This window comes from Syngnathus leptorhynchus, chromosome 12 (genome assembly GCF_054491065.1).
Source record: "Syngnathus leptorhynchus isolate UIUO chromosome 12, UIUO_Slep, whole genome shotgun sequence".
NCBI classification, from domain to species: domain Eukaryota; kingdom Metazoa; phylum Chordata; class Actinopteri; order Syngnathiformes; family Syngnathidae; genus Syngnathus; species Syngnathus leptorhynchus.
The window spans coordinates 9,967,594-9,985,158 of NC_141206.1; the positions used below are offsets into that span (position 1 = coordinate 9,967,594).

Below are 17,565 nucleotides of genomic sequence, written 5' to 3' on the forward strand. Positions count from 1 at the left end.
CGTACTTTAAGTATTCAATATAAAGCAACACGTGTAAGAGGAAATGTTGTGGTTCTGTTTTAGTCTCTGTCCAAACAAAGCTGGGATGACTCAACACTTCACTTACAACATGCCTTCTAACCAATTTGTTACTGCGATTTGGCACCACCGTGTGGCGTAAAATAGTAGTGCAAGAAGTAGGAAAAATATATTTACCTGTATCCTAATTTTTGTGAAAAAAAAATCATTAAAATGATCAGCGTCTTCACGTTAAGAAACTGCAATAATTTTCAACCTTTTTTATCGATGATCCTTTGAATACTATCAAAGGTATTTTGAGCGTGGAGCTGCACTAGTTCTAATAACTCTAAACCTGGCCCCTGCTTTGTCTCTAAATTCTAATGGTGACAAATAAGGCTGTGATCAAATACTTCATTCCTAAAGTCCCTCTCTAACCTTTTCACTATTTACGCCCCTGAAATGGTTCGATCTCCGACATTCCAGCAGGCCGCTGAACGTCACACGGGGGGCGGTGTTCTATTCAAGCCCCGCCTCTTGCCCCTCCCACACCACCACGAGGCTCCAGTGTTGACAGACAGGGAAGCCTACGGGCACGCATTGCTCGCTCTGGCTAAGCTAACTAAGTTGAGCGAGCCTCCACCCCTTTTCTCCTTCTTTCGACGCCTCCGGGAGAAGTGGCAATTAGTAGGCTCTCTGTCTCCCCCCCCGCTCGGAAGCGTCTTAATTCGGCAGCTCGCGAAGTCTTTAAGCGGACGTGCGGAGAAAAAAACGCATTTAACACGGACGGAGCTGGGCGAACCGGAGCGACCCGCCTTCTCTTCATTTGTCAACAAAGGGGTTTGACATGCCCGCGGAAGCCCTTCCCCCCACACGGGCACCTTAAAAGGATGATTTGCCAACAACCGAGCCGTGGCTAACATTCTCGCTTCCCCCGTCTCGTTCATATGCTGCGTTGACTTCCCTTTCCGTTGCCGAGCTAGCATGGCGGAGCGCGCGGCCAAGCGGCTCTGCTGTAGGCCGGGCCACGGCTCGACGTGTCGGCCAGGCCAGCGAGCCGGAGCCGGGGCTTCGTCGACGGGCAGCACGCAGAGCCCCGAGTCGCTGCTGGACATCGCGGCGAGGCGGGTAGCGGAAAAGTGGCCTTTCCAGCGCGTTGAGGAACGTTTCGAGCGGATTCCCGAGCCCGTACAACGACGGATAGTGTACTGGTCATTCCCGAGGAGCGAGCGAGAGATCTGCATGTATTCGTCGTTCGGAAGCGGGTCGGACGAGAGCGGCGACGAGAGTCGGCTGCCCTTTCGCCGCGGTGTCGCCCTCCTGGAGGGCGGCTGCGTGGACAACGTCCTGCAAGTGGGTGAGTTGATCGTGTTGTTTGGACTCGACTGAGGTCAATATTAGGAATTGTTCGAGCACTCTTTCTCCAAAGAGACAAAAGGCCGACAATGGGAATCTGATCGGAGCTTTGAACGCAGCTTCTTTCCTTCTCCTTCGGGCACTTTGCATTTCCATTGCGACATTTAAACGCCCCAAATTGAATTAAAATGCTAGCACACAAAGAGACCCTTTTGAGGCTCTTGGCAAGCTTTTTGCGCAAAGTTTCAACGCCGCAAGGAGATGAGGTCATTTGAGCTTCTGCTTTCTGAGGAATTGACTCTTAAAAATGTTTGGGCTGGAACTGAAATCATGAATCATTTCATATTGATCAACATGTGTGATTCAGTATGACAGGGACAAAATATGCTTAGGCAGTCATATCACTTGCACTACATATATTTATATTTATAAACGATGGCACACAAGAAATTGTTCTTATGACGTGTCTTTGTTTATACTTGAGAGATTGCATAATAATTTTCCATTTGAAGTGAATTGATTGATGGCTGGAATGTCAACAACGTTAACAACGCATGACAGCAGTACTGGCAGATGTTATGTCATCATATCAAGATGCAACTGTGGAGCAAGCGCAATGTAGTTCCAAGTAACAGAAAGTAAAAGTCTAAAGTACAGGAAAATGTCGCGTGCTTCCCATTTTGTGGAAATGAGTGTTTTGCCTGAAAATGCATCATGCTGCATTTAAAACCATCCCACAAAACATGGAAAAACAATTTCCAACATCTTAGTTGTGTTCTCAAATACTATTTTTTTAATCATACCATATATTGCACGCTTACAGCATCACAACAACAACAACCCCAAATCATGTTGGATTGCTAACTCTCGCTCATTTATGTTGTCATTAATTAAATCCAAACACGGCGTACTAGTCTCATCACAAGGTGTGCTCGCGCCTGGTCTACGGCACCACAAAGAGCCTTTAACGTGTCACAAAAACGAAGCTTATGTAACGTCATCGTCCCAAAGTCTTTATCGAAGATCTTGGAATGATGTAACATAAAAACAACACAAGGTGCTAAATTGGTTTTCTTTTGACAAATGTAAAAACTCGTAACGAGATACGCATTGATAGACGCCCACTCCATCATACGCTTTGATGTGGCTGCTGATTATTATTATTATTTTTTTTAGTTTGAATTCAATTAACTTGCTTCCGGCCTGAAGAGCGTTTTGCTGCTTTCATGTTCACGTCGGGAGCTTCCAAACAAACAAAAGCACCTTCCGCTGCCCTCGTCAAGTAGCCGCGAGACTTGGAAGGCGGACGCATATTCAGCACAAAAGCAGTCTTTCTCAAACCGGGTGGGGGGGGGGGGGGGTGTGACTCACACCCTCGTCGGCTTTCGGGGTGCGAGTTTGTGCGATGGCAGAGACACGAGATGAGCGGCGGCCTTCGAAGAATCTGCCTCAGCTGTCGTAGCGGTCGTTTCTTTTGATTATCCTGCGCCCCCCACCCACCCACCCGGCACACCTCGGGGCCTGTAATCCCATTTACTCCGCACGCTTCATTGGAATGCTAATGTCGTCTACTACACGTCTATGTGGCCTTTGTGCGCAATTAGCCATCGTTGTACTTCTCAAACTAGGCTTCCTGGAACAAAAAAAATGTCTTTTTGACTTTTAAATGATCAAACTTTCAAGTCATTCAATTCTTAATTCACCCAAATCATATTTCCCTAACACCAGGATTTGCTTCTCTCGGGTTTCACTACTTCATTGTGCTCCGGTCACGGTTCCCTTTCATTACCACCGATCAGGTTCTCCTGGTCCGAACGTGTTTTTTTTTTTTTTTTGCTCTTGTTGCGTTGCGAGTTCAACCTGATTTTTTTGTTTTATTGTCAATGAATAGAAGCATTAGACAGTTGCCATGTGCCCTGCATGCACCTGCTTGTCAACAAGACATCTTTTTCCTCGCCCAATCGAAACCGCGTCGGTGCGTTTCAGATTGAAAAATGGTGACACCAAAAAAAAAAAGCCTCCAGCGTGGTCGGTCATGTGCGTGGACGGCACGTGACGCCGTGCTAGCGGCGCACACCAGCACATCGTGTACAAACACGCCTTATCTTAATCTCCGTTGAAACACAGACGTGCTGTCCTGTGACACGGCCATCTTGCGTGTCCGCAAATAAAGTCGCCGTAAGGAAGGACGTTAGGTGGCCGCCAACAGTCAGTCAACATATTTTCTTGGGAGTTAAGCCTCCCTCCTTAGGGGAAGTTCTCGGCCGCCTTTGTCATCGATTAGCACGCTAGCACGCAAAGCGTCTGGTGTCCACATTTTGACCTGGTTAACACAAATCCTAGCTGACCTCAATTGAAACAACTCATCCCCCTCAAACACACATAAATGTGTCATTAGTGGTCCAAGCTACTTGACTGGTGCTGCTGCTGCTGCTCCCCCATATGTTGACCCACTCTGAAGGCTAATCAGGCTCATCAAGACCGCCCAACAATGACATCAGGGGAGTTATGAGGAGGGGGCCATTTTAAGTCCAATTATCTTCTTAAGCATTAGTGTGTTTAGACTGTGAGAACTATTGTGGTTTAGTTCCCGGATATCCAATTAAGACTGAGAAGGCCTGACTTTTTCCAAATTCCTGCTTTTGCGATTTTCAAATGGCTTTCCACCACATCGTGATGTTGATTCGAATTTGATTAGTTGTTGAGCCCTACATTTTGGTTTGTCGCTTCCCGTCGAGGCAACGCGGTTCCCGTCACGCCCGGCTCGCAACTGAACCGTTGACGTAACAGAGTGAGAAGTAAGAGAAATGGGGGGGGGGGGGGGGGAAACTTGCTCAGCTGAGTGCGTCGGGAGGTTTGGCGGCGAGCCACAATCCTGAGCTCAGCATTCTGTCATGCATTTCCTCGCTTGCATAATGCGTCCCACCGCACGGCAATAACGCTTCTTCCTCCACACCCGACGCGGCGGTTCCGGGGCTCACAATAAGTGAGCCGTCTCCTTCACAGAAAAGGAGGACGCCCGAGGCGGCGCTCGCTGTCTGCCAAGCGAGGAATTACGGGAGGTCATTCTATGCATTGAAAAACACACAAAAAGGCCAAGGCTGCCCGTTGAGGCGTGAACGAGGGCTTCTACCGCCAAGGTGCGCTTTGTGTGCTCAAGTGGCCACTTCTGCTTGTGACAATAGGGTGGCTAATCCGTCACCCGAGGAGATGCGGCGGAAAAGGCATCTCGGGGAGGGCTGGGAGGAGGAACGTGGAAACAATCAAATGGCTAAGCTAAGCGCTAACTGTTAGTTAGCAGCAAACTTGATCACACTTGTGACTTAACACGGCTTTGTTGCCTCCCACTCAGGCTTCCACTTGAGCGGCACGGTCCGCGAGCCGGCCACGCCCTCGGAGCCGGAGCTGCTGTGCAACGTGAGCGTGAGCTTCGACCGCTGCAAGATCACGGCGGTGACGTGCGGTTGCGGCAACAAGGACATTTTCTACTGCGCCCACGTGGTGGCGCTGTCACTGTACCGCGTGCGCAGTCCCGAGCAGGTCAAGCTGCGGCTGCCCATCTCTGAGACGCTGTTCCAGATGAACCGTGACCAGCTGCAGAAGCTGGTCCAGTACCTGATCACGGTGCACCACACCGAGGTGCTGCCCACCGCGCAGAAGCTGGCCGACGAGATCCTGTCGCAGAACTCCGAGATCAACCAAGTGCACGGTGAGCATTGATGACCCAAACCACAGAGTAGCGTTAGAACGTTTGGGCTTTTCTCACCTGAACAATGTCCACAGGTGCTCCCGACCCGACGGCCGGGGCCAGCGTGGATGACGACAACTGCTGGCATCTGAACGAGGAGCAAGTCGAGGCCCAGGTGAAGCACTTCCTGTCTCAGAGCAGCCCCCACGGCTCCGGCAAGCAGCTCAACCTCCTCTTCAGCAAGGCGAGTGGACCCCCCCCCCCCACACACACACCACCCTCGTCCGCCAACCATGTCGCTTTGTGTTTGTCCGCAGGTGAGAGAGATGCTGAAGATGCGGGACTCCAACGGCGCCCGCATGCTGTCGCTGATCACCGAGCAGTTCATGGGGGACCCCCGTCTGGTGTTGTGGCGTCAACAAGGGACCGCCATGATCGAAAATTACAGGCAGCTCTGGGATGAACTCGGTACTTGCAATTCTTTTAATAACAACGCGCTGTTGTCGGAATGTCGCAATGGTTGAGAACTACAGCAGACATTCAAGATGACCAGGAACAATTGGGGCCTGGTGATTCATAAATGAGATTAAATGGAAAGTAAAATAAAAAAAATGTGAAATTGTTCATTTTAATGGTCCATTCTCCTGTATGGATATTTATACATGTTAGCATCTCCATTACCTTTTACTAATGTTAGCATGAACTTACAAACATTCATCCTCCCTGTCAGTAGGGGGCGCTGTGTTATGCGCTGAGAATGCATTTTGACATAATTCCACCCTTAAAAAAAGCTAATAAACATAATGCTTGGTTCTGGTTTTACCTCCCCATGTTGTGTCCATTGGCGCAATCTGAACAAAGAGACCCCTCCCCCATACCTTCTCCATCCTCCCTCCCTCCCTCCTTCCCTCCCTCTTGTCTTCACCTTCGCCGGTTTCTTGCTCTTGTCATCTGTCATCCCTTATTCATCTGTGCTCATCGTCTATTGTTCTCCTGTCCTCTTTGCGCCTCCCCTTTTTGCACAGTGCGCATCCAGTGGGCCAGAGAAGAAAGAAAACAACAAAAAATGGGGAAAAATGTGTGCGTGCATGAGCGAATAAATGTTTTTAATCATTTGAGAGATGAAGCACTACTTCACAGATGCATCAAATGATATCAAAATGTGTTCAAAATGTAAAATATCAGATCCTACTGAAACATGCTAACAATCCCACGACTGAAACACGCTAACAATGCTAAAGCGCTACATAGTAACCGACTCAATGTTGAGCTCATGTTTGTGTTCTCCCAGGGGCGCTGTGGATGTGCATCGTTCTCAACCCTAACTGCAAAGCCGACCAGAAGTCGAGATGGCTGAGGCAGCTCCGCCGCTGGAACGGCATGGACGTGTGCCCCCTGGAAGACGGAAACCAGGGCAGCAGCCAGCTCAGCAACGCCGTACCGCGAGGACACAACGCCTACCCTGGTGAGGACCCACTCTATTCCCACTAGTCTTTTTTTTTTGTTTTTTTATAAATGCTACGAGGCCTAGAAGTTGACACTCTTCACCTTAAGCTCTGAGGAACTCACTTTGTTCTGCTCAGACTCATCTCAGCGCACGGTGTTCACACGGGCCATAGAGGCCTGCGACCTACACTGGAGGGACCCCCACCTGCAGCGCATCCTCACCGAGGACCGTAATGCCGATCCCTGTTGCCATGACAACCCAGAACTCTTCAACAGCCGGGGCTGGCCCCTGTGGCACGGTGAGATGAAGCGAGACATTTAACACCAGTTACTGCTGTCGTGCTAAGTTAGCAAAGATGTTGTTATGGTAATGTCTATTTGAAGGGCAATAAAAAAAGATTCTGCTTGTGATTTACAGAGCACGTCCCCACGGCGTGCGCCCGCGTGGATGCTCTGCGTTCTCACGGGCACACCAAGGAAGCGCTTCGGCTTGCCGTGGCCGTGGTCAACACGATACGGAAGCAACAGCACCGGGACTTTCACTTCTTCCGCAATATCAAGAAAGGTTTTTGCTTGGTGTTTTTTAAAATCCTCATATCCTTCCTCGATGTCATAACATTTAAGATGACGTGTGTGTGTGTGCGGATAGATGAGCTCCACAAGGGCATGATGTCCGTCACCAATCTGGAGGGCTGGGTGGGACACCCCCTGGACCCGGTGGGGACCCTCTTCAGCACCCTCACCGAAAATGAGACGGACGCGGTCCTGGACGAGGGTGAGACGCCGAAGGCGCTGGCGGTGGAGGTGGCGCTGATCGGACTCGGGCAGCAGCGGGTCATGCCCGACGGGCTCTACGCGCAGGAGAAGGTATGCCACAACGAGGAGCAGCTGCTGGCCAAACTGCAACAGCTGGAGCTGGACGACGTGCTGGTCGACGTCTTCCGCAAGCAAACGGCCATCTTGCTGGAGGGTTTGTCATCTCCGCTTTCGTCACGTTCGCAAAGTTCCACTCTTCAGCCGCTGAAGCTTGGTTGTTGGTCTCCCGCTCCAGCTGGTCCTTACAGCGGTCTGGGCGAGTTGCTCTACAGAGAGAGCGTCCCCATGCACACTTTTGCCAAGTATCTCTTCACCTCGCTGCTACCTCACGATGCCGAGCTGGCCTACAAGATTGCACTGAGGGCCATGAGGTGAGTCGAGAAGCTCCGATGTGCCTTCAGAGCAAGAATTGTGGCATTTTTAGGGGGAATCCAAATTTAATTTCAAGCTTTTGTGTTCAAGGCTGCCGGTCCTGGAGTCGAGCGTGGCGTCCGGCGACCTGTCCCGCTCGCATCGCTTGGTGCCTGTGGTGGCCAGTCGTTACCCTCGCTGGTTCACGCTCAGCCACATCGAGTCCCAACAGTGCGAATTGGCTTCCACCATGCTCACTGCCGCCAAAGGTGCGACACCGGGAATTTTATCCGGGTCAAATTAAGACAGAGGTGGTACTCGGTGCACCGGTCGGTACCAGATGTGACACGCTGTCTCGTTCTTGTCATATCTCACCATATTGTTGATTTACCTTCAGGTGACGCTGACAAGCTGCAAACGGTGTTGGAGTCCATCCAGAAGAACATCCACTCCTCGTCGCACATCTTCAAGCTGGCCCAGGACGCCTTCAAAATCGCCACCGTGATGGACAGCCTTCCTGACCTAACCTTGCTCAAGGTGGCTTTGGAGCTGGGCCTCCAGGTAAGGCGCACCAGGACATTATCCGACCGTCCGTCTGTCTCATTCCCGCTTTTTTGCCAGGTGATGAGGATGACGCTGTCCACCCATAACTGGCGGAGACGAGAGATGGTGCGCTGGCTGGTCACGTGTGCCATCGAAGTCGGTCAGTTGACAATTTGAAGCGCAGGAGAGTGACTCTGACCACAATTTGTTATTATTTTTTATGATGAAACATTCTCAATTTTCTCCTCCGTGTGTCTCAGGTGTGTTTGCGCTGGACAGCATCATGCAGAACTGGTTCACGCTCTTCACGCCCACCGAGGCGACCAGCGTGGTAGCGACCAGCGTTATGTCCAACGCCACCATCGCGCGCCTTCACGTGGACTTGCGGCAGCAGGAGAACTTGGCCAACTCGGCGCGCAGCCTGGCCCTGCAGTGCGCCGTCAAGGACCCGGAGAACTGCGCGCTGTCGGCCCTGACGCTGTGCGAGAAGGACCACCTGGCCTTCGAGACGTCTTATCAGATCGTGCTGGACGCCGCCTCCACGGGTATGAGCTACACCCAGCTGTTCACCATTGCCCGCTACATGGAGCACCGCGGCTACCCCATGAGGGCGTACAAGCTGGCCACCTTGGCCATGACGCACCTGAACCTCAGCTACAACCAGGACACGCACCCGGCCATCAATAACGTCCTGTGGGCGTGCGCCCTTAGCCACTCGCTGGGTAAGAGCGAGCTGGCCGCCGTCATCCCGCTGGTGGTGAAGGGCGTCAAGTGCGCCACCGTGCTGTCGGACATCCTGCGGCGGTGCACGCTGACCTCGCCCGGTATGGTGGCGCTGCACAGTCGCAGGAACGCGGCCAAGCTGATGTCGCTGGACAAGGCGCCGCTGCGCCATCTGCTGGACGCCACCATCGGCGCCTACATCAACGCCACCCATTCGCGCCTCACGCACATCAGCCCGCGGCATTACGGCGAGTTCATCGAGTTCCTCAGCAAGGCGCGCGAGACCTTCCTCATGGTGCACGACGGCCACGTGCAGTTTGCGCAGTTTCTCGAGAACCTCAAGCAAATCTACAAGGGCAAAAAGAAACTCATGATGCTCGTGCGAGAGCGCTTCGGTTGACAGAGGATCCAAAAGAATGAAAGAAGGAAAAAAAAAAAAATCTTTTACTTGAGTTTTATCCTGCAACTTGAAGTGAACCTAAAGTCTTACAGAGTGTTTGAACAGTTTAAGCCGATGGGCCAAGATGTGAATGCAAAAGATTGCAGCGAACCCGCTTTTTTTTTTTTTTTTTTTTTTTTATCGCCACGGACACGTTCGAGACCCGCCCGTCCAAAAGAGGAAAAGCCACGATACGGAAGAGCATTGCTTCAAAATGTGTGACACGGCGGGCCCCGCGAATGATGAAGCATGGCTGTTCTTTGTTCTTGGGTGTGACTGTGTTGCCTTTTTTGTACGAATGAAAGAAAGTCTTAACACTGCACACAAAACGTCAACAACCACCTCGCCCTCCGCCAACAGCCTCAAAGACAAGATGAGCGGCTTTGAACCAAAAGAAAGCGACCAGTTAGCACCTCTTCTTTTGGGTTTTCACATGGTACCCCAATTCTGTCCCAGTTTCAGGAAAACCACTCGCTTGTTGGATGTTACGCAGAAACCTTTCTCAGGGATGTCTCTTGGGGAAAAATCCAAACACAAGAAGAAGAGAACAAAAAATAAAAAAGCATTTTAATGTAAATATCATTAAGTTATGAGAGAAAGAGTCTATGTGAGGCGCAATACTTGAAGCTGCAGTACTTTAACACACACAAAAAAACATATCAAGAGGACTTGACAGGAAGTAACATTGTGGAAAGAAAAGCGAGCGAAGAGAAAAAAAAAAAACCTGACAAAACTGTTTCAGTTCCACATCCAAACTTTCCCTGGAGAAATATTTCCCTCCTGCGGGTCAGAGCAGCCGTTTTTTCCCTTGCCTTGTCATCTTAACGCTTTAAAACAACCAACCACATGTAAAGCCGTTTTGAGTATTTATTCCATTTCTGTTGTATCCAGTTCAAGGTCCATCTTCCAGTACAGTCTGCCCTCACTGGTAGAGGGACCACTTTGGCTTACTGGTGTAACAAGGAATAAATTCTCACAACTGCTCTCTACACAACCAAACTGTGTCTTTAATGTTTTGATTTGTTTTGGCCGTTTAAGATCCTGTTATTTATTACACTAGATTTCAAAAGAAAGATTGTACCGTAGCATCAATGTGTTCTTGAAACTGATGTTTGATACACTGATTTATTTATGTAAATGCTTGTTTTACAAAATTGTTGAAAGAAATATTTGCTTTTTGGAATAAATTTTTCTTTTTGGTTGCAGAGTGACTAATGCTAGCTTTGCCAATAAGGAGTGATGGGGGGGAAAACATTTTAGGGTGTCTCTAAACCAGGTCCTGATTTTTGATGAAGTTATAAAACCCGTTTTGAATGTGTGTCGTGCTATTCCTGAGGAAGTTTGTTGATGTATGTGATTATTACGGTAATACAATGACCGACATTTAAAGCAGTGTCACTGATGACGCTGAATGGACAACCGCGCATGCGCACTGGTGCCCCTCCCTGCCTCTGCCTGGCGACCAGTGGCCAACACAACTTGGCACGCGTGAGCTCACCAAAATTACATTTTATTCCAATAGAAGAAATAAAAACAGAAGGAGGAGAAGAGGAAAGACGCCCTTGTAGAGAGCGGGGCGATGGCCGCCATCTACGGGAAGATCTTCGTGGGTATCTACGTGGAAATAAAGCGGAGCGACGGTACGTAAGCCGAGCCCCCCGAACGACTCCACCATGTCCTCCCCGCCGGTCCTGCTGCTGCCACCGCCGGGATGTTGCAAATGCTCACCGCGACTAGCAAACACTCGCGTCACCGTCATTTTCCCGAGCGTCCTAACATGTCCGCCGAAAGAAACGCGGGCGCCCGGTGTCAGCCGACCCAGGCGGTGGCGTGATGCTCCGTAAGTGATGTCACTTGTCTTGGAAGCCACCCCCCCTCCCGGGGTTCTCTCCTCCCGGTCCACCGGTGTGAGATGAACGGCATCATGTGTGCTCTGCATCCGCTGGCGGTGCGGGAAGCTGAGAGGAGTGAAGGAGGGAGAGAGAGCTCTCCATCCCTTGAGTAGGCCACATCGTCCTCCGAATGGCTGCTTGATTTTCTTCCGGTTTGAAATGTCACAATGGGGTGGATGGCTGTCAGTCAAGTGGGCCTGTCTTATTGCCACACCCTGACTTAGGGTCCACCAGTCCAGCCTCAAGGGCGATTCTAGTTTTTGCTTGTGATAGCCATGACACATCCATTTAAATCCTAGCCCATCGTAAAAATCCACCAGTCACCTATAGATGCCCCAGAATGGTGGGAAAGGACTGTTTTTTTTCAATTAAACTCCTCCCCTCACCCCAACATAGTTCTTTGGCACCATGATGAGAACTTGACCCTTTCTGCGAGGCATTGAGGATACGTTTGGGATACAAATCAGTTTGACAGTGAGTGTGAGTTAGAAAGTGGCAAATATCTGATTTTGAATTTCCCCCACACAGGTCGTATCCACCAGGCCATGGTCACGTCGCTGCACGAGGACAACGACAGCGTGACGGTGGAGTGGATCGAGAATGGCGACACCAAAGGGAAAGAGGTAAACGCCTTCCACGGGACACATTCTCGTCAAAATCATATTTCATCGCGACATCTGCTTGACATAGATCGACCTGGAGAGCGTTTTTGCGCTAAACCCGGATCTCGCCCCTGAGGAAGACGTGCCGCCGAGTCCAGAAACTCCTCTTCCTCCTTCCAACATCGCCAAGCCCAGCAAAGTGCCCAAGGTCTGTTCTTTACGTCATTTTATTTAACGGTGGATTTGTTTTGATGCTCTCTCAACCCCGTCAGACCCGACGAACTACCGCCATACCCAAACCTGAAAACGCCCCGCGGGAAAACAGAGGTACGCCTCTACCAGTGTTGTTGATGATGATGTCACTATGAATTGACATATGAAGTGTCTTTGACTTTGATGGTTTGACTCTTCAGCCGCGGCAGTGGGAACCACCCGAGCCCGTCCGAGCCAGCACAGCCAGCCTGTTGAGCCCCCTCCTCCGTCCATCACCACCCAGCCTACAGCAGCGACAGCAGCAGCCAACCAATCCCTGCTCCAGCAGCAGAACGGTAGCGCGCACACTCACGCACGCGTTTGCCAAAATGATGTCATGAGGCTCGCAGCTGGACTAGACCTTCTCAAAAGAGCCTTTGAGGGAACGCGAGTCCTCACGCATACAGAACATTTGTGGGATGGATTGCAAATTTGCTCATGGTGGAACTAATACGTCTTGAATACACACAATTAGTTTCATCTTTCAATAAATGTTTAATGACACGGACGTGAAGTATGACAATGGATTGTGCATTTGTGTCTGATGTCAAATGATGAGGCTGATCTCTTGCAGCGCGAAGGAAGTCCAACTGCGTGAAGGAAGTGGAGAAGCTGCAGGAGAAGCGAGAGAAGCGGCGACTCCAGCAGCAGGAGCTCCGAGAAAAACGAGCCCAGGTGAGAGCGCCTGCGCACAAACGCACACTCCCTTATGTGTGTGACACAACGTGCGTGTTGTTGCAGGAAGTAGACGTGAACTTGCCAAACTACGAGATCATGTGCATGATCCGAGACTTCCGGGCCAGTCTGGACTACCGGCCCTTGACCTCCAATGACCTGGTACGTTGCATTCTATCCAGAATAAGTGATTCAATTAGTTGATATAAAATAAGTCAAATAATAATATAATTCTTTCAAATTCGATACACATTTCATTCAATAATGTAATTAGATTTTTGAAATGATTTTCAAACAATTGAATGTTGAATGTTACCTCCGCAGATTGAGGAACACCGGATATGCGTGTGCGTGCGTGCGCGGCCCCTCAATAAAAAAGGTACGCGGCTCGACGCGCAACTTCCGGAGCGATGAGGCCACGAAGATCTGATCCCTTTGTCTGTCCGTCTAGAACTGTCCGTCAAAGATCTGGACGTGATCACCATTCCCAGCAAGGACGTGGTGATGGTCCACGAGCCCAAACAGAAGGTGGACCTGACGCGCTACCTGGAGAATCAAACTTTCCGCTTTGACTACGCCTTTGACGAGAACTCCACCAACGAGATGGTCTACAGGTGGGCCGCATTACCCGTGCAACATTTCACACGCAGTTGTGTCAACATTGTTGTTGCTCAATGCTGGCAGGTTCACCGCTCAGCCGCTGGTGGAGACCATATTTGAGCGAGGAATGGCCACCTGCTTCGCATACGGACAAACAGGAAGTGGGAAAACACACGTGAGTGCTTCTATTTGGACAGCCAGGACGAGCGCTACGCCGTGCCTTTCGTTCAACTGGCCTTTCCTTTTAGACCATGGGAGGTGACTTCTCCGGGAAGAACCAGGACTGCTCCAAGGGCATCTACGCACTTTCTGGTAAAGCAGCTCTTATTGTGTACCTCACAAAATGTTGTCTCGTGATTTTTCTTCTGGCTGATGTGTGCAGCCCGAGACGTCTTTCTCATGTTGAAGAAGCCAATCTACAAGAAGCTGGACCTCCAAGTCTTTTCCACCTTTTTTGAGATCTACAGCGGGAAGGCGAGTAGCCTTGACGAAGATGGAGGTTGTCGCGTGCACACACTTTAGTTTGATACATTTTTGCTTTTAAAGGTCTTTGACCTGCTGAACCGCAAAGCCAAGTTGCGTGTGCTGGAGGACGGCAAGCAGCAGGTGCAGGTGGTGGGGCTGCAGGAGCGGGAGGTCAAAGGCACCGAAGATGTCCTCAAGCTCATCGAAGTGGGAAACAGCTGCAGGTGCGGGATCTTTCCATGTAGTCTGCTAGAGTCTTGTGGGGAAAGTCTACCCTTCCATTAGCATGAACGCACCTCCCTCAGGACGTCCGGCCAAACCTCGGCCAACGCCCACTCCTCGCGCAGCCACGCCGTCTTCCAGATCATCCTGCGGCGGCGGGGCAAGATGCACGGCAAGTTCTCCCTCATCGATCTGGCGGGCAACGAGCGGGGCGCCGACACGTCCAGCGCCGACCGCCAGACGCGCCTGGAAGGAGCCGAAATCAACAAGAGCCTGCTGGCCCTCAAGGTCAAGTCTCCGGAAATGTACCGTGCCGAAACATGGCGTCGCTGATGACGTCGCTGTCCCCGAGCAGGAGTGTATCCGAGCTTTGGGTCGGAACAAACCGCACACTCCCTTCCGGGCCAGCAAGTTGACTCAGGTGCTGAGGGATTCCTTCATCGGCGAGAACTCTCGGACCAGCATGATCGCCACCATCTCTCCCGGAATGGCGTCCTGTGAAAACACCTTGAACACGCTTCGCTATGCCAACAGGTGAGGCGCCTCGCCCACGACGGGTGGGACGTGACGTCTGGGACTGAATGTTTCATGTCCACTGTGCTCGCAGGGTGAAGGAGTTCGGCATCAGTCCCTCGGATATCCCCTTTTCGCAGAGCGCTCGCTCCGACCTTTCTCCGACTTACGAGTATGACCTCACGTCTCTACTCGTCAGAGGCCTATTTACCATCCATCCCTGTTCTGTCCGATCAGAGTGAAGGAGCTGTCGGTGGAGCCAGAGACCGTCACGGACCCTCTGACGGCTGAACAAGTCAACCAGCTGGACGTCCTGGAGGCCCAGTGGGGCGTGGGCAGCTCTCCTCAAAGAGATGACCTCAAGCTGCTCTGCGAACAGAACGTGAGCCTCGCCTGGGTCTCACCACGCTCTTGGCCCATCCGCTTACCACGAGCGTGTGTCATCCGCAGGAGGAGGAGGTCTCACCGCAGCTCTTCACCTTCCACGAGGCAGTCTCGCAGTTGGTGGAGATGGAAGAGCAGGTTCTGGAGGATCATAGAGCCGTCTTCCAGGTCAGGACTCATCTTTGTGCTTTATAATATGTGGAAAATGTACTTTCCGGACACAATGTGTTGCGATTCCAGGAGTCCATACGCTGCCTGGAGGACGAGAAGGTGTTGCTGGAGATGACGGAGGAGGTGGACTACGACGTGGAGTCGTACGCAACGCAGCTGGAGCAAATCCTGGAGCAGAAGATCGACATCCTCACCGAGTTGAAAGGTAAAAATCCAGTCGGAGACCTGCGTCTCCATCTTGACGAGCTTCTTTGTTCTTTCAGATAAAGTCAAGTCTTTCCGCTGTGCGCTGCAGGAGGAGGAACAAGCTAGCCAACAAATCACCCCCAAGAGGCCTCGTGCACTTTAGACACACGCACACACACTGAAACATCCAAAAGATAGGCAGCAGCTTGTCGTCACCGTTGTACACATTATCGTCGTCGTCACTCCGCTGACCCTCTTCCGTGTTGCAGTCATTTATACCGGTTGCTACATTTTAAAAAATTGTTTAACTTTTTTTTTCCCCAGCCAATGAGGCTTAGAACGTCAGCGACTACTCAACATTTGAGGTTGATTAATAAAGTTTTCTGTGTATATATATATCAGTAAATTGAGCGTGCCCGAGTGTCCTGAGCAGACATTTAAGTGTGGAAATGACCCTCCAAAAATGTACGTATTCATTTGATAACACCTGAAACGGAAGGCTCGTTCATATTACAAATAAATCATTTCCATGCAGTCCTCCAAGCAGTTGCATGAAGAAAAATAAAATCAGAGTAGCTGGTTGCCCCCCCCCCCCTCCCCAACATTGTGCAATGCCGTCATAAAGTCACCAAAGAGGAGTTTGTCAAATTGGTTTGAGACTGACTCACACCTTACAAAAATTGAAGTGTCGTTTGTTACTTTACTTTATTGGTGATCATGAATAAAGTGCTCAAATAATACACTGTGTCTTCTTGTCTGCAAAATTCAAAAAACAGTGGCGTGCGAGACTATTACAGCCACTTTTTGTTCATTTTTTTACCATGATTTTTCCCTAATGAAGTGGCTTGTGATTAGGTAGACCTGAAAATTGCAGTGTACCTAATGGAGTGTCCTTGTGACGTCACAGATCAACCAGCCAATCAGAAAGTGGGGGGTTGTTTGGGTGTGGCACTTTTCACTTTCATTTAAATTTTGACCATGATTTTTCCCTAATGAAGTGGCCTGTGATTAGGTACACCTGAAAATGGCGGTGTACCTAATGGAGTGTCCTTGTGACGTCACAGATCAACCAGCCAATCAGAAAGTGGGGGGTTGTTTGGGTGTGGCACTTTTCACTTTCATTTAAATTTTGACCATGATTTTTCCCTAATCAAGTGGCCTGTAATTAGGTACACCTGAAAATGGCGGTGTACCTAATGGAGTGTCCTTGTGACGTCACAGATCAACCAGCCAATCAGAAAGTGGGGGGTTGTTTGGGTGTGGCACTTTTCACTTTCATTTAAATTTTGACCATGATTTTTCCCTAATGAAGTGGCCTGTGATTAGGTACACCTGAAAATGGCGGTGTACCTAATGGAGTGTCCTTGTGACGTCACAGATCAACCAGCCAATCAGAAAGTGGGGGGTTGTTTGGGTGTGGCACTTTTCACTTTCATTTAAATTTTGACCATGATTTTTCCCTAATGAAGTGGCCTGTAATTAGGTACACCTGAAAATGGCGGTGTACCTAATGGAGTGTCCTTGTGACGTCACAGATCAACCAGCCAATCAGAAAGTGGGGGGTTGTTTGGGTGTGGCACTTTTCACTTTCATTTAAATTTTGACCATGATTTTTTCCCTAATGAAGTGGCCTGTGATTAGGTACACCTGAAAATGGCGGTGTACCTAATGGAGTGTCCTTGTGACGTCACAGATCAACCAGCCAATCAGAAAGTGGGGGGTTGTTTGGGTGTGGCACTTTTCACTTTCATTTAAATTTTGACCATGATTTTTCCCTAATGAAGTGGCCTGTAATTAGGTACACCTGAAAATGGCGGTGTACCTAATGGAGTGTCCTTGTGACGTCACAGATCAACCAGCCAATCAGAAAGTGGGGGGTTGTTTGGGTGTGGCACTTTTCACTTTCATTTAAATTTTGACCATGATTTTTCCCTAATGAAGTGGCCTGTGATTAGGTACACCTGAAAATGGCGGTGTACCTAATGGAGTGTCCTTGTGACGTCACAGATCAACCAGCCAATCAGAAAGTGGGGGGTTGTTTGGGTGTGGCACTTTTCACTTTCATTTAAATTTTGACCATGATTTTTCCCTAATGAAGTGGCCTGTGATTAGGTACACCTGAAAATGGCGGTGTACCTAATGGAGTGTCCATAAGTGACGTCACAGCTCAACCAGCCAATCAGAAAGTGGGGGGTTGTTTGGGTGTGGCACTTTTCACTTTCATTTAAATTTTGACCATGATTT

At 50.1% G+C, this 17,565-nt stretch overlaps 2 protein-coding genes across 3 annotated transcripts; both read left to right on the top strand.

Moving 5' to 3' along the window:
- The first annotated feature begins 577 nt into the window (after positions 1-577).
- LOC147048376 (zinc finger SWIM domain-containing protein 6-like) lies at positions 578-10,564 on the top strand. 2 transcript variants are annotated; one of them, XM_085926001.1, is made up of 13 exons: positions 578-1,354; positions 4,706-5,062; positions 5,137-5,285; positions 5,359-5,509; positions 6,333-6,506; positions 6,625-6,786; positions 6,906-7,052; positions 7,137-7,457; positions 7,539-7,674; positions 7,766-7,923; positions 8,052-8,215; positions 8,276-8,357; positions 8,458-10,564. In XM_085926001.1, exons 1-13 carry the CDS (start codon positions 982-984, stop codon positions 9,318-9,320), a joined length of 3,237 nt encoding a protein of 1,078 aa, XP_085782127.1. In that variant the 5' UTR covers positions 578-981; the 3' UTR covers positions 9,321-10,564. The 2 variants fall into 2 exon arrangements, with proteins under 2 accessions (XP_085782127.1, XP_085782126.1); XM_085926000.1 differs by having other exon boundaries at positions 6,906-7,457.
- Positions 10,565-10,718: 154 nt separating this feature from the next.
- LOC147048377 (kinesin-like protein KIF2A) lies at positions 10,719-16,045 on the top strand. Its single transcript, XM_085926003.1, has 20 exons — positions 10,719-10,999; positions 11,780-11,874; positions 11,942-12,061; positions 12,126-12,180; positions 12,267-12,401; positions 12,680-12,780; positions 12,847-12,942; positions 13,105-13,159; positions 13,232-13,394; positions 13,465-13,555; positions 13,629-13,692; positions 13,763-13,854; positions 13,927-14,069; positions 14,151-14,355; positions 14,423-14,601; positions 14,675-14,752; positions 14,818-14,962; positions 15,031-15,132; positions 15,205-15,340; positions 15,399-16,045. The coding sequence occupies exons 1-20, from the start codon at positions 10,939-10,941 to the stop codon at positions 15,482-15,484; spliced, it is 2,202 nt and encodes a 733-aa protein (XP_085782129.1). The 5' UTR covers positions 10,719-10,938; the 3' UTR covers positions 15,485-16,045.
- The last annotated feature ends 1,520 nt before the right edge of the window (positions 16,046-17,565 follow it).

Bases quoted from the DNA above. Each gene is read 5' to 3' on its own strand.
- LOC147048376 (XM_085926000.1), top strand. From the start codon at position 982: ATGGCGGAGCGCGCGGCCAAGCGGCTCTGCTGTAGGCCGGGCCACGGC. The intron at 5,510-6,332 runs GTACTTGCAATT...GTGTTCTCCCAG, and splicing joins GCAGCTCTGGGATGAACTCG to GGGCGCTGTGGATGTGCATC. The intron at 8,358-8,457 runs GTCAGTTGACAA...CGTGTGTCTCAG, and splicing joins CACGTGTGCCATCGAAGTCG to GTGTGTTTGCGCTGGACAGC.
- LOC147048377 (XM_085926003.1), top strand. From the start codon at position 10,939: ATGGCCGCCATCTACGGGAAGATCTTCGTGGGTATCTACGTGGAAATA. The intron at 12,781-12,846 runs GTGAGAGCGCCT...GTGTTGTTGCAG, and splicing joins TCCGAGAAAAACGAGCCCAG to GAAGTAGACGTGAACTTGCC. The intron at 14,356-14,422 runs GTCAAGTCTCCG...GTCCCCGAGCAG, and splicing joins AGAGCCTGCTGGCCCTCAAG to GAGTGTATCCGAGCTTTGGG.